Source organism: Mustela erminea, chromosome 11 (assembly GCF_009829155.1).
Source record: "Mustela erminea isolate mMusErm1 chromosome 11, mMusErm1.Pri, whole genome shotgun sequence".
Classification (NCBI taxonomy): Eukaryota; Metazoa; Chordata; class Mammalia; order Carnivora; family Mustelidae; genus Mustela; species Mustela erminea.
In genome coordinates, this window is record NC_045624.1 from 59,719,540 (window position 1) to 59,734,321 (window position 14,782).

Sequence of the window (14,782 nt, forward strand, 5' to 3'; positions counted from 1 at the left end):
GTATTACATAACTAGAATATTTAAAATAGTTTGGTATGATTCAGAAGTAACATATAGAGAAATAGAGATGAAAATTTATTATAGAATTAACTGTATTTAAACAAGGAGGGAAAAAAGTAGGTTATTAAACAAATTCTATTAGTATATGTAATATGTATAAGTCTAAAATGATTCAAATAATACAGTGTGAAATACGAAGTTTTAAGGGCAAAAACAGAAAGTATCCTGCTTAATTATGGAGAAAAGAAGGATCTATCTAAAAATGACTCAAAACTCAAAAAAAAAAGTTTGATTATGTCTGAAATACAAAAATTTAAAACCCTATAAGGTAAACAAAAAGTTAAAAAAAAATTGGGAAAATATTTGCAATTGCATGGGTTTCTCAATGCTAGCAAAAATATAAAAGGCCTGAAGGCAATTACCTTTAGTCACCTGTGAATTCCACAGCTTTTTCCTGTATGGTCTGGGAGGGTTCTGATCTCCATAATCCTGTTTTCTCCTTCATAAAATGTAGATAACAGTAGGTAGCTTGTAAAAGTTTTGTGAAGATTAAATGAAATACTATATGTAAAGCTCTTAAAATAGTGCTTAAGAGTAGTAAATATTTAATTATTATTGATTATTGTCATTCTGGTTCTTAATCTAAATAATTTTAATTTGCATAGACAAAATAGATAAAGGACTTGAACAGGTACTCCGCACAAAAATAATTAAGACAAAAGCATATGAAAAGATAATCAACTTCAGTCAGTAATAAGGAAAATTTATTTAAACAATTATGACATGCTGAATTTTTTAACTTGTTTATTTAAAGTATGGCTTAACCAAAGAAAAAAACATTATTAGTTTGACGGCTGAAAGTTCTTCAAGGGAGATTCTAAGCATATAGTCTCTGAATATCTTTTTCAGAGACACTTAATAGAAAAAGAGGACTCCTTTTAAACCGGCTATATATGGAGTGATTGCGAGGTAGAAATCACAAGTGGGATTCTGGAGAGTGCTCATTTCTCAGAACATGTAAGAGCTTCAAGCATGAATGGCTGTGGTAGAGCTGGAAACATCCATTAAGTCTACACCAGAGCTTTCACATCTTATATTTTCATCGGAATTGACAGATCCCTTCTAGGGAAGCAAATGGTGCCGGCTTAATTGGTTAAGGCTAAGCAAGGATACCACTGCATATTTTATTAGAATGATAACATTTTTTTAAAAATTGCCAGGGGTTGTTGTAGATGTGAAATGTTGATAAAGATGTGCATAACTGGAACTCTCAGAAATTACTGGTAGAAACACAAAATGATATAATTACTCTCCAAAATAATGTGATAGTTTTTTATACAGTGAAATATAAATTTCATCATACGTCTTGGCTCATACAACTTGGCTCAAAGTTACAAGTCTGGGCAGTTTCAATCCAGGGTATTCACTCAAAAGATATAATCACATGTCTCTGAGAAGAATTGTGCTCAAAATTTCATAGCAGCTTTATTTATAAAAGGTCAAAGGGCGACAATTAATAAATAACCAAACTGGCATATCAATTCAGTTGGATGCTATTTAATAATAAAAAGTGACAAACTTCTTATCCTGGAATAAATGGCCGAATCTTAAAAGTATAACAATAAGTGAAGAAAGCCAGACATAAAAGAGTACTTTTAAATTCCATTTATAGGAATTTTTAGAAAAGGAAATCTACGGTGACAGAAAGCAGATCGTGTCTTTTGAGGGTGGTGGTGGGAATATGTGTACGTATAAAAGCATATAAATGCTGAGGGCATTAGGGAGCTTCTCATGGAGGTGGAAGTTTTCTATATCACGTTTGTGTAAGTGTTTGCTATATACCTTTGTTCAAACTCATTGACTGGTACACTTGAAATTGATGAATTTTGGGGTATGTAAACAATAGCTCAAAAAAATCCATTGGAAATATTTACTAGAGTTTGTTATAGGTTCAGGTATCTCAGGTATTGAGTATTTTCTCAATTTAAAATGTTATGATCCATAGAAATAGTCAAAAACTTTAAATTAGTAACTTATAATGCAACTTTGGAGATTTAGAGTGACTTTGTTTTTTAAAAAATTAAATAATAAGCCCTTATAGGAAAAGGAAAATTACTCATCAGAAAAATAACAGTGACAGCTAAGAAACTGATTCTCTGATATATGAATTACTTGTGTGTGTGTGTGTGTATATATATATATTACTATTTTCTTTCTTAGAAAATTAATATATTTAAATTTGTTTTGCTTTAATAAAAATGAATATATTTTAATTTCTTAAATCTGATTTTAAGTTTCAAAATTAATTTAAAATAAAAGTATTTTATAATTTCAGGAAATAATAAAACCAATTTGAGAGTCATTTCAGAATTGTGCAATTTAACTATGTTTTACTATATTTTGCTTTCAGTAAAATTCTGATGTGAATATAAAATATATGAACGCCTCAGCTATAGAAAATAATCTAAAAAAACTCATCAAAATACTATAATGGAGTATCAGTTACCTCCTTAAAAGATATGGAAGCTGTGGCTTAAAGTAAATAAGTAATTGGCTCAAAGTTACAAGTCTTGGAAGTAAAAGTCTGTCTGAATTTAAAGTTTGTTCATTCTAGGGTGTGGAAATAATGTTGATTAGTTTTTGTTCCTTGAGGATGTGGCATATAGAGACAGAAAGGGCAAAATTTATGTAAAAACCTGACACTATTTTATCTTTTTCTTATTTGGTCTCCTGTTAGAGTCCTAAGTATCTCTGAAATATGGATGCTGGATAAGTTTACAGTATTTGGCAGTTCTCTTGAGCCTTTTGGGGTTATGCCAAAGGGACAGAGTCCCATGGGAATTTGGTCTGAATTCTCATCCAAATGAACACCTGCTGTCATTGTGTCTTGTCAGTCCTGTAGTCAGTAATGCCAACTCTCTTTGCAGTGAAACCCATTCAACACATGGAAAAGGCATGCCAGTGTTCCTCACTAGTTTTTGTTTATCCCCCCTTTACCACACGATCCATTGCCCAGCTATCTTGGAGATAGAGCTAACATTCAGTTTCTCCTTGGCTATTTGGTCTATTTGGTGTTCTGTATTTCTAGGAGTTTACTCAGTTATAGTCCCATCTAAATGGTCTTCTTCGGATACCCTCTTTTCTTCTCCTTTCCCTTTTCTCTCCTTTCTTCTTTACCCCTCTCTGTCCTTATTATGTTGCTTTCAAAAGGAAGAGAACTGTTATTGAAAAATACATGCTTATGAAGCAAATTATACTACACAATCTATTTTTAAAAGTCTTCAGTTCTTTACGTTAGCAGGAACATATAATTCAAGCAGAAGTAAATCCAATGATAGTCTCCCTATGGATAACCAATATTGATCATCCATTCTTAGGACTTGAATCATATTCCTTTGCTTTTTGTTCAACTGGTCTGCTGGATGTATGCATTTAATTATAAGGTATTACAAATTGATTTGGACCCAGATCAGGGATAAAGTAAAAATAAATGGTTTTAAAACATTAATGATCAAGGCACATAATATATCACAAATAGCCCAGCTCACATATTTATTTATAATTTCATACCACTATAAAACAGCATGCTAAGATAGCTATATGTATTACTTATTAATGAGAATTAAAAAAAAAAAAAGGAAGAAATTCCGTGACTGGATTTGAGAGCTATTGAACCAATAAAGTGAAACCATCTTGACATTCCTACTTCTTAGCAAACCAGGAAGTTGGACATCTATATATAACAAAGATATCTTAGAACATCAACCATACAGGGATTTTTTGGTAGCTTTTTAATAAGTATTTCTATGTATACCAGTCTATATCTTTGTGTTCATTTCTCTTGTGGATTAATTCAATTCCCTCATATTTTTAGAGGACAAAATGTACAGAAAAAATTACATTGCTAGTACAGCTTTCTCTTGTGGGGAAAGGCAACTCAGTCTGCCATCTGCAGTGGGCATTGGTCCCTCTCTTGTTGTGCCTCGTGCTTTGTTATGCATGAGTAAGCACATTAGCCTTTTCATTTCATTCATTAGACTTTTAATCCTTGATTAGTGTTTTCGAGATTCTCTCAAATACACAACTTCTTTATTTCCTTTGTGTTTGTTTTCTTTCTTTTTTTTTTTTTCCTTCTTCACTATGAAACAAAATTAACAGTTAATCTCAACAATAGCCTTATTTCTATTGAGACCACTGGTAAATATATTAGTTTCTCATTGACATGATTAATCATGTGTAGATGAAAAATGAGAAAATATCTTCTAGTTTGGACTATAACAGTGGCAATTGTTTCAAAGTCAGCAAGGATGGTGTCTGTTTTAAAAGCTTGAATCACAATCTCACAACCACCAATCTCACATGATCAGTGTGATTTTGTCTCATAAAAACTCATGAGTGGATTTCTTAAAAGAAAGAAATCCATTAGGGTTCAGAACTGGTACTTTGGGAGTCTCGGAGGCTAGTTATTCATCACCAATTCTCCAGAAAATTTTTTTTTTCTCTTTGTTGCTTTCTTTTTTCCATTAAGCAAGATAAGATAGGTCAGAAAGTTGCTTGTGGAGTGAACAATTAATAATTGCACATTCAAGACACTCTTAGAAAACTTTGAAGTCCTGTATTATGCTTAACTTCATTATATATGCAACCTCACACTATCTTTTTACTCATAATTAATCTCACAGGACTAGAAACTCCTCCACCTGATTACTTCTCCACTTAGGCCATCCTTCCAGCTATGTGTAATAATATTTTCAATACTTTTTAATATTTATGTTCATAGACACTGTCTTAAACATACTTTGATCTTGAGGTCAAAACCAGGTAGTAAAGGAGATATATAAATTAAATAGAAGTCAGTTCCTAGAAGCCAATATGACAAGTAACCAGCAGTGAAATTACATAAATCATACTTGCACTGAATTTGTGTAGATAATTCATTTTTGCCTAATTTCAGAATATCTTCTGGGCAATGATACTGTTAAGAAAGAGTTCATTTAAAAATATTATTAATTAATTTTTGTCTCTTAATCTTTATTTCCACAAGGTAGTAGGATCATAAACTGCCTCATTTTTATTTTCTATTTCTCTCCTTAGGATGCTTCCATTGCACACAGATTCCACATCATGAGAGAAAAACACCCAGAAAAATTCAACAGTAGGTAAGGTAACAAATGATAAAATTATAATTGTGGTTTGTGTTGATTAATTATGTTATGAATAGGATCACTATATGGTATAAAGTATTTTACTTAAAAGGCTGGATAACATTGGGTGTGTGTGTAAGTCTTGGGACAAAAGTGTAAATGAATTTAATTTTTCCTCTTTGGTTTTAATGAGACTACAGTGAGGAATGCAATGGTCATCTCTAGTCCATTCTCCTGTGTGGAAAAGAAGAATTTTGAGTGTCCAAGGTGAAATGATAAGATATATGGGAAGTATCTACATAGTTAAGGATATGAGGGGTAAACATCCTAAATCCCAAAGGAAAACATGGATCTGTGATTTGATAGTGCTGAGTTCCTGTGTATTTCAAAGGTGTCAGGTAGGGCCTGGCATCTTTGTACTGTCTGTCCAGTATAGGCCTCAACCAAAGGGAAAATAAACCAGAGAATTATCAATGCTAACAGAAACTAATTTTAAAGATTTATTCTTTGAAGAAGAGAGCATTACATCAGAATTAGTTTTGCTACTATAGTAATACACATTTTTCCCTTCCAATTGTAGATGTTGACTTTTTTGGATATTCAGGGACAATAGGGAAAGCTTTGGTTTTGTATCTTCCCATTTCTAGACAGAAATCCTACTATCTCCCCTCCATCCCCCAGAAAAATGGGACAGAAGTGAATCATCTTTGCTTCAGTTATACCTACTTCTACTGTGTTCATTTCACAACATTACAAAATCACAATCTGCCTTTCTATGCAGATACTTGATTTATATATTAATGTTCAAAGCCCAAGGCTCTGTAGCCCTGTATGTGGCAAGTTTAACAACCCTCAAAATCATAATTTGTGCCATTATGTTTTGCCTTTCCTCTTATAGTTGAGCCAGGTACAATTCTGGTTTAAAGAAAATGGAAGAAGTATACATATGAGTATGTACATGTACACATCATATCTTTAGAAGAATTAACAAAAATCTTTTTACTCTGGGTTCCTCCTGGAAAAGGGAACTAAATGGTTGGGGTGGAGACTAAATTTTTACTGTATATTTTTGTGTGTGTGAATTTTACGCCATTTGTATTATAAAATTTAGTGGAGAGCTCATTAAAGTTTCTTACCTGTAAGTTTCGTTTTATATAGAATAGACACTTTCATTTTACAAGATTTAATTTTATTTCATGAAATATATGAAAATAAATTGATCTAACAACGAGCTCATAATCACCTTATAGTAAATTTCAGCACATATTGATAGACCTTGAATGTCCTAGAAAAGAACATAACTGTTAATGCACATAAAACCATATTATAAAATCTAGACTGTGCTTGCTCAGGTGCCATCCCATGAAGCATTCCTGTGTTGATATTCATATTAACATATGAAGCAATATGAAGCATTTCAAGTAAAAAAATAATTGTTTGAGAATGAGGCATGCAGTGTCCCCCATCTAGGAGTTTCACAATTTTATAAGCCCATTAAAGACTTTAAGGGGAGGAAAAAAAAGCTTTAATGGGGAAAAAAAAAGTTTGATAATGTTTAAGGTGTTTTTGTTCCAAACTTAGCAGAGAGAGAGAGAGAGAAACAGAAGAGATGGTGGTGAGGAAAGAAAGGAGAATTCAAAATATAGAGAAAGTATAGCAATGTATTCATGTGATAATCACATTGACATACTGTATATAAGAATGCCAGTATTTATGATCCTCTCTCAAGTGTCCGAGGTAATAAAACTTCTGTTATTCATATATATCTACGTAATTTTTTATTATTGATTGCAGTACTAATTTATGACATTCCTTGCTGCCCAATATGTGGTTAAATTCTATGTACAGCAGTTTGTTTGTACACATCCCAAAGTACTTAAAAGGTGTAAAACTACATCCTTTTGAAGCTTATTTGTAAATTTGAGGGATGAATAAACCTTGTATAGTTTAAAGAGAATATTTCATTTGGAACAGTGCTAGTACAGAAAACATCTTTTAGATTGGCATACTTCGCATGTTTCTCTTGTGAGTTCAGAGGATGCCGGGTGTATAGTAGAAGCTCAATGTATTTTCTGTTTTTAGCTAACAGTTCTAAAATTGCATATATAACCAGGTCAGTTAGGCATATACATTTCAGCCTGTACTTTTGCAGATTGTCTTCACTCAGAATTACAAGCATTTAGATAATACCCTAAACTATAATGCAACATATTCAGAATATGAAAACTTTCTAATACATTTTTATGAGGAATATTGTGCACAAGCAATTTCATACTTAAAAGGGCAGATTTTCAGATATCAACTCTTTCATATTTTGAGGGATTTGCAAATGGATTTTTTTAAATACTCCTAATAATGGTGTTTCAGATCAGATCTCATGTCACAATAAATCATATGCCATTAATATTATCCTCTAGCATGCTCACCTTGAAATTCATTTATATTTTAAAGAACCTGATGTTTCTAACATTATCTTAAGGAAATTAATTACCAAAATATATAGTTCTCTCTATGCTTCTTCTGACAGAAATTGAAAGAACTGGGAAAGATAATGATTTTTCCGGTGCTTAGGAGAGAGTGCTAGTTGAGAGGTTTATATCGTATTCTTTTCCAAATTTTTATGTTAATCTAAGTTAACTATTGAAAGGAAGTATGCTGTTTAACTTTCTAAACTTTGAGATATTCTTCAGACTGAAATCTTTCTCATTATTTTAGATTCAAACAATCCTTAAACTATTTATGCTATTATTTATAACCCTTTATTACATGATACCAGTATTTAAAACACTAACTTGTCTATTACTATTAACTATCACGTTTGTGCTCTTGTAATTAACATATATTGCTGGTTCTCCTGGTCTACTGAGAGTAGAGCATTGTAAGTTCTTCCTTTAAAACAATGATATTAATCATTGTATATTGGCACACTGAAATATGCATCCATTAAAATGATCATTATAAGAATTCTGAAAAAAAATAAAACTGCTTAACTCCATGAGTGAAATCTTATAACACTGATAAGGACTTACAAGTAATAAGCAAAATGGAACTAGTTATAGAAACAGTATTGGTGATGTTACAAAGAGTTATTAATATTGTAGTTATAGCTTGTTTTCAAAGAACTAATTCAAGTTTCTAATAAAAAATAAACCACACTTGATACAGTTTGCTAACAAACACTGATGGCCCACAATATTCCACAAAGATATTATTTCACAAAGTCCACAAGTAAGTGTTTATTTAATAAGTGTCTGGTCTCAAACCTCCTGAATGAGACAAAGATCGTTTTCTTAGCTTTTTTTCAGAGGAATATACTTCATTGCTGTTCTACTTTCTGCTTTTTATGAGGAAATCTACAACTAGAAAACTGAAATTGGTGTGTGAATTTAAGTAAAACAGTTTAACTCACCGTCTGTGTAGCAATATCAGATGTGTCGGAGGGCCTTACCCTTCACCTATGTGAAGGAAGAAACAAAACAGACAAATTGGTATACCAGACTTATACTTTATCACTATATTAATAAAACCTAATATAAAAGAGAAACTAAGGTCTCCAAATTACGCAAGAAATTAAGGGCAGACATGAATTTAGAAAATTTGCCTTTGCCTTTAAAATCACATTCATTCTGTAGAGTGATTCTATCTTCTTTTTTTTTTCACCCCCCTTAACAGTAGACTTGGGGAGATCTTAGAGTGAGACTCTTTCTGGGAATTTAGTTTCTACACATGGCATGGAACATAATGAGCTCTTTGTAGGTATTTGCTAAATGTATTTACTAAATTATTTATTACTGAATAGTATATTTGTCTTTTAAATACCTAAGTACTTTTATAGTTTACCCTTTTTATAGTGCCAAAGCTGTAATAGAAAAAATAAAGTTGAAATATACCTAGATGGGTCTTCATTCTAAGTAAGTATTCTTTTAGGTACTAATAATATTGCCTTTTTAGTTTCTCACTATGGTATTCATGTACTTCATTTCCAAAGACCCCAGAAATATCAATAAACAAGTGAAAATCCTCCTGTTTAAATCTCTGAGCATTGTGAGTGTCTTGCTAATGAATAATACAAACTTTGTAGATTGTTTAGGACTTGTTATCTTCAACTTTATAGGTCAAAAATATGTAATCACCAGTCAATTATTAATATTTTTTGGTAATAGTAAACTGAAGACAGTATAAAAAAAATCACTCCCTCTTTTTCTCTCTGTAGTAATTTTGTAAGTTGTGTATCATATGATATTAAGCCAAAGATAATAAAACAAATTTTGCATAAATGATAAGAAAAGATATTTTATGGAAGCAAATATTTTTATTGGTCAGAATAACTCATAAAATATCCTTATTGATCTTGACATGCCAATTTTATACCTGTATTTACCTTAAACTGTGTATATGTATATATGTTCTTAACTTAGAAATTGGATTTTTCCATTTATTCTGTACTATATTATATGTGGTATATTATAATTTCCAAGTTAATAGAGAAATAAAACTTAGAATTTTTTTTTTAACTTTCCAGCTTCTTGTAGGGGCAAAGCAGACAGACAAGAATAATGAAATAAAATTGTTGATTATTATCTAGACAGAAAAGTTCCAGCTAAAATTTAAGAATAAAATGTGGGGTTAAGAATAAAATAATATTTCAGTAGTGATAGAAAAATTCTGTATCATAACCAGATATTTCTATTTATTATCTAAAGAGCAATGAGAAGTTGTTTTTCTGAATTCAGTAAAATAAATTTTTCAGACTTTAAGAGGAGTGTTCAAATTATGTCTTATATCATGATATCTTCATATATATCAAATATTCCTCATATACTATAAATATTTTAAATGTGTGTTTAATAAAAGCAATTTAAAATTATCTTTCAATAAATTTTATAATATAATGTCTTAACATACATATCTTACTTATCTTTTTAAGTCAATTACAATATGGCAAATAAAACAAGATATTCCTTCTGTTTTATCTCTGAATGTTTTTAGTACATATATTTATAGACTCTCATTTGTAGGAATACATCTTTTCTTACACTTTGAAATTATAAAATTTTACATAATAACTTTTATTGGTATTTTTAAAAATCTGTAGAATAATTTATTTTTAAATTAAAGACATATTCACTCTCCATTAAGAACAATGTAAGTGAAGACAGAATGGAGTCTGCATTGTCTTTAAGGCATTTGACCTCACTTTTGCAACCATCAGTAAAGACAGCTTCATTATTGTATAGTGACGCATTTTATTTATTTAACAATGTACACAATTCCACTTTATGTAAAGGGTACCATCTTTTATATACTAGGGAAATAGTACTACTGATATTAAAAATCAAACATTTTTATTAGTAGTATCCTGAATAAAATCTATATTTATTAGAAAAGTTAGTGTTGTACAGGGACCTTTTGGACAAAATTATATTCTTGTGAGAATTCTGTATCCTAAATCATTTTTTATGTTTTCATTTTCTGTATACCTAACCAGTTTTTGTCTTTTCAGAAAAATTTTTCATTCTCACTTAGAATGACTACTCAATTATATCTTTTAGATAACATTCCTTGACATTTTTTGTGTCAGCATTATTACTAAATCAGTGTTTCTACATGACTAAACTATGATCTATATATAAGCCATTTAGTGCATAGATAAATAGGTGGATTGGTAATATACAGACTTACATAGATGTATGCATATATATCCATGATGCATAGATTTATATATATGTGTACCTATATATTTTCTGAGAGTTTCACTTTTTCAAATTATGTAAATTTTTCATAACTATATGTATTCTTATCATACATATATTTATCATATAAGGCTTTTAAAATAATTTACTAGTAGTTGTGCTATCCTCTTCATATATTTTCATTTGTATGTTGAAACACATTTAGATATTTCATCTGAGCAGGTAGCAATATGAATGGTTATATGAGTCAGAGTTGTGTGCATACTGATACAGGACATTCAATCCACCTGAATCTTCCTGCAGTATTTCCTGGTTTCGTTAAATCAGAATACTCACTTTTGTTTCCAGGCTGTTCAAAATCATGTGTGTAAGATAGTTCTTTGGAATGGAGTGAGAACTTGAGGATAAATAAGCAATCCAATGACTTTTCTTCCTTCCTTTTTTGCCTCCTCTGATCTCTCCAAAGTTCTTATTTCTGCTCTCATTTTCTGTCTCTTTTTTTGCTTTACTCTTGCCACTACAGTGGAGTAACACAACTATCAGTGAAGATCCTGAAGTTTGGATAAAGTAGTGCTCATCTGCTATTGATTTGGCTGATTATTTCTTTTGCAGACACGTATTAGAGGAGCTCTTTTTATACGATGGACATCTAGCTAGACACTGAATTTTCCTATCTGTGAGGCAAATGAGGAAAATGAATTTGGGGTTACATAGAAACCATAGTGATAGGTTGTGCAGAAAAATATAGACAGGAAGAAAAGGTTACATTGTATTAATACAGAGGAGAGGATATTTCCTGGGGCTCCCAAGTTGGTGACCATTTAGCTCTAAATGATGTATATTGAAGTAGGGGCCGCTATATGTTCTCTGATTTAGCTGAGGAAGGAACAACATTTATTTCTAGTTTCTGTTTGCCAGATACTTACATTTTATTAGTATCATTTTCATGCAAATATTCTAAAAATTTTCTTGTTTGATTTTGCCTTTCTTTTCCTGGGATTTGTGTTTTTGCTTTACATGTGTTTTGCATGTGTTTTATGCAAAAGTTTCATATACACACGTTCACATACACACACACACACACACACACACACACACAAGCACATAGTCACTTCCTAGGATACCAAATTAAGAAAAGAGATTTGTGAACTAACAGTAGTTAATCAGGGATGTCTACAAAATTACAACTGAATAATCCAAGATACAGTGAATTTTCCTGTAAGAAAGAGTACCAAATGGTAAGAAAGGAGTTTAGGGAAAATATTTCTACCCATTATTACAGATTCGATGCCTACATGGAAACTTTTGGGAAATATTTGTGAAATTAAAACATAAGATGACATTAGATACACATACATATGTATATTTGTGTATAAATTTTATTTTTGGATTTACATATGTATAGTTATATACATATGTAAATTTCAATTAGTGTATAGTAAGTAAATGATCAATTTTTAGGCAAAAAGAAAAGATAAGCTTAACCAGCAGTTAAAGCTGATGTTTCTGGGAACCTTATCCCTAGTTTACAAAGTGCTTTTGTATTAAAAAACGCTAAAGGTCCCATTTCCTTTGCATCCAGGCTCACTCTCTTTTCAGATTGGTCTGTGGAACTATAACAAGAACCAGTTGTGCTCTGGGGACTGAGGGGATCCACTGAACTAATGAGACAAGGGACAGCTGACTTTGGGGAATGAGCATTGACCGATGTCAATGACAGAAATTTTTCTTTGGACATTCATAGATATTTGGAATTGAATATCATCCAATTGTTCTGTTCTTTAGTATAGATACAGCTAGTTCCATATAAATTAGTTAATTTGATATTAAGTTTAAATATCTAATTTATAATATCCATATGCTTTAGAACTCAGTTATCAATAATATAATAAAGGTGTTTTTTTGGTTGTTATAGAATAAACTCTCTTGATTCTTGGTAGAAATAATCCCTGGGAACAATTTTGAGAACCCTTTTTATATCACCTTTTTATAGGACATATTAAGTATACAGTAAGTCTATCTTGAACTCTTTCCAAAGAGCTTAATCACCTCATTATAAGGTAATTTTACCTAGAATAATCCTCTAGCATGGCTAATTGGAACTAATTTGGTGTTCTCTATTGCCTTTTGTTCTACCTGAGCATTAGTTACTGACGTCTTTCTTTTGGGAATACATATTCTTATACAGATATGTTCAGCATTATTTTCTGACTGAGCATAATTAATCCTAATATATTAATCTCAAATGGCTAATTTACTTTAAAAGAAAGAATAAGAAGAGTTCCCTGATGTAAATTTTTTTGAAGAGAAAAATAATATTCTCACTTAGGCAACCTTTTGAAGTTTGTATATTCTGTTTTATATTTCTACATGACTGGTATTTTCACCAAGTAGAGAATCTTACGTAAGCAACATATATATATATGTATATGTATGTGTGTGTATATATATATATATATATATGCACACACAAGTCTTAAAATATGAAGAATTTATTTCCTCAGTGGGTAAGATTTCTGGAGAGGATTAGAAAGTGTAAGTACAACATCTTGATTTATTATGATTTTTAATTGTAATGTCTCTGTATTTTCTCTCTTCTCATCTTTGCTTCTAGCAAGAAAAATACCAGAAACTCTTTATAGTTTTATTGTTTTTTTTTTAATTTTATTTTTAAAACAAATTTTTAAAAGATTTTTATTTATTTATTATCTGACAGAGAGAAAGACAGCAAGAGAGAGAACACAAGCAAGGGGAGTGGGAGAGAGAGAAGCAGGCTTCCTGCTGAGAAGTGAGCCCAATGAAGGGCTTGATCCAAGGACCCTGGGATCATGACCTGAGCCTAAGGCAGACACTTAACCACTGAGCCACCCAGGTGGCCCTAAGATTTTATTTGGCAGCATTTATAAGGGGCCAAAAATATGCTGAGAATTGTCAAGGTATCCTTGTTTCATAACAAACTATTTGCCAACATATAACTAGGGTTCACTATTGTTTACCCATTAAGATTGTTCCTGTGTCGTCTATACCCTCACTAATGGCTTTTTAAGGCTTCCTCATTGTCTACCTATCCCTTCTAGATTCTGTTCATCCTTCAGTTCTGAAGCAAATATTGTGGCAACATTTTACTTCCACAGATCAAAAATCTCTTCTGTTTTCTCTGGCTACATAACAAACTACTTGAAAGCTTGGCAATATAAAATAGCTGTTTTATGTGTGTAGCTTCCATGGGTCAGCAATTTGAATAGGGCAAAACAGGGATGATGTATCTCTTTCATCATCTCCAGGTCCTCAGTTGGGCAGACAGGATTGGAAGTGATTGAATTGGCTGGTGGCATGGTTACTCTCAAGTCTGGTTGCTGATGCTGGTTGTTGGTTGAGATTTACCTGGAGCATTGTGTTGGTCAGTGTCCTTTCCTTCCTCTGTCTTTTGTTCCATCCAAGCCATAACAGTTTAGATGATGCCCGTCCACACTGGGAAGAGTCATCTACTTTGCTGAGTCCACCAATGTAATGCTAATCTCATCCAGAAACTTACAAACACACACACACACACACACACACACACACACACACACACACACTATGTTTAATCTGGACACCCTGTGGTCAGTCAAATTATCACGTAATATTAACTATCAGAGCACCTGCAGTTGACTTCTTTATGTGGCCTGGGCTTTCTCAGTGTGATAGCTTAGTATGGCCATACCTGTGAATGGCAAGCTCAGGCCTCCACAAGTGAGTGTCTTAAGAGAACAGAAGGAAGTTATATGCCCCTTTTTCACTTAGCTTGGGAAGTCTTAGAGTTTCACGTTTACTGTACATTTACTGACATACTTTCATGATCACGAAACTTACCGGACTGTTTGGCATTGAATATTAATATTGCATATATTTCCTTACCCCATTCCTCTCCATCCTTAAAGTACCCATTTCTAGCATCCCCCC

General features: G+C 31.8%; 1 protein-coding gene across 5 annotated transcripts in view; it reads left to right on the forward strand.

Moving 5' to 3' along the window:
* Window positions 1-14,782, forward strand: part of DGKB (diacylglycerol kinase beta) — a 700,192-nt gene that overhangs the window by 393,134 nt on the left and 292,276 nt on the right. For all 5 annotated transcript variants that reach the window (XM_032305332.1, XM_032305334.1, XM_032305329.1 and 2 more), the window contains one exon: window positions 5,095-5,159. In XM_032305332.1, the coding sequence (XP_032161223.1) occupies window positions 5,095-5,159 (65 nt within the window). The remainder of the gene's footprint in view (window positions 1-5,094; window positions 5,160-14,782) is intronic.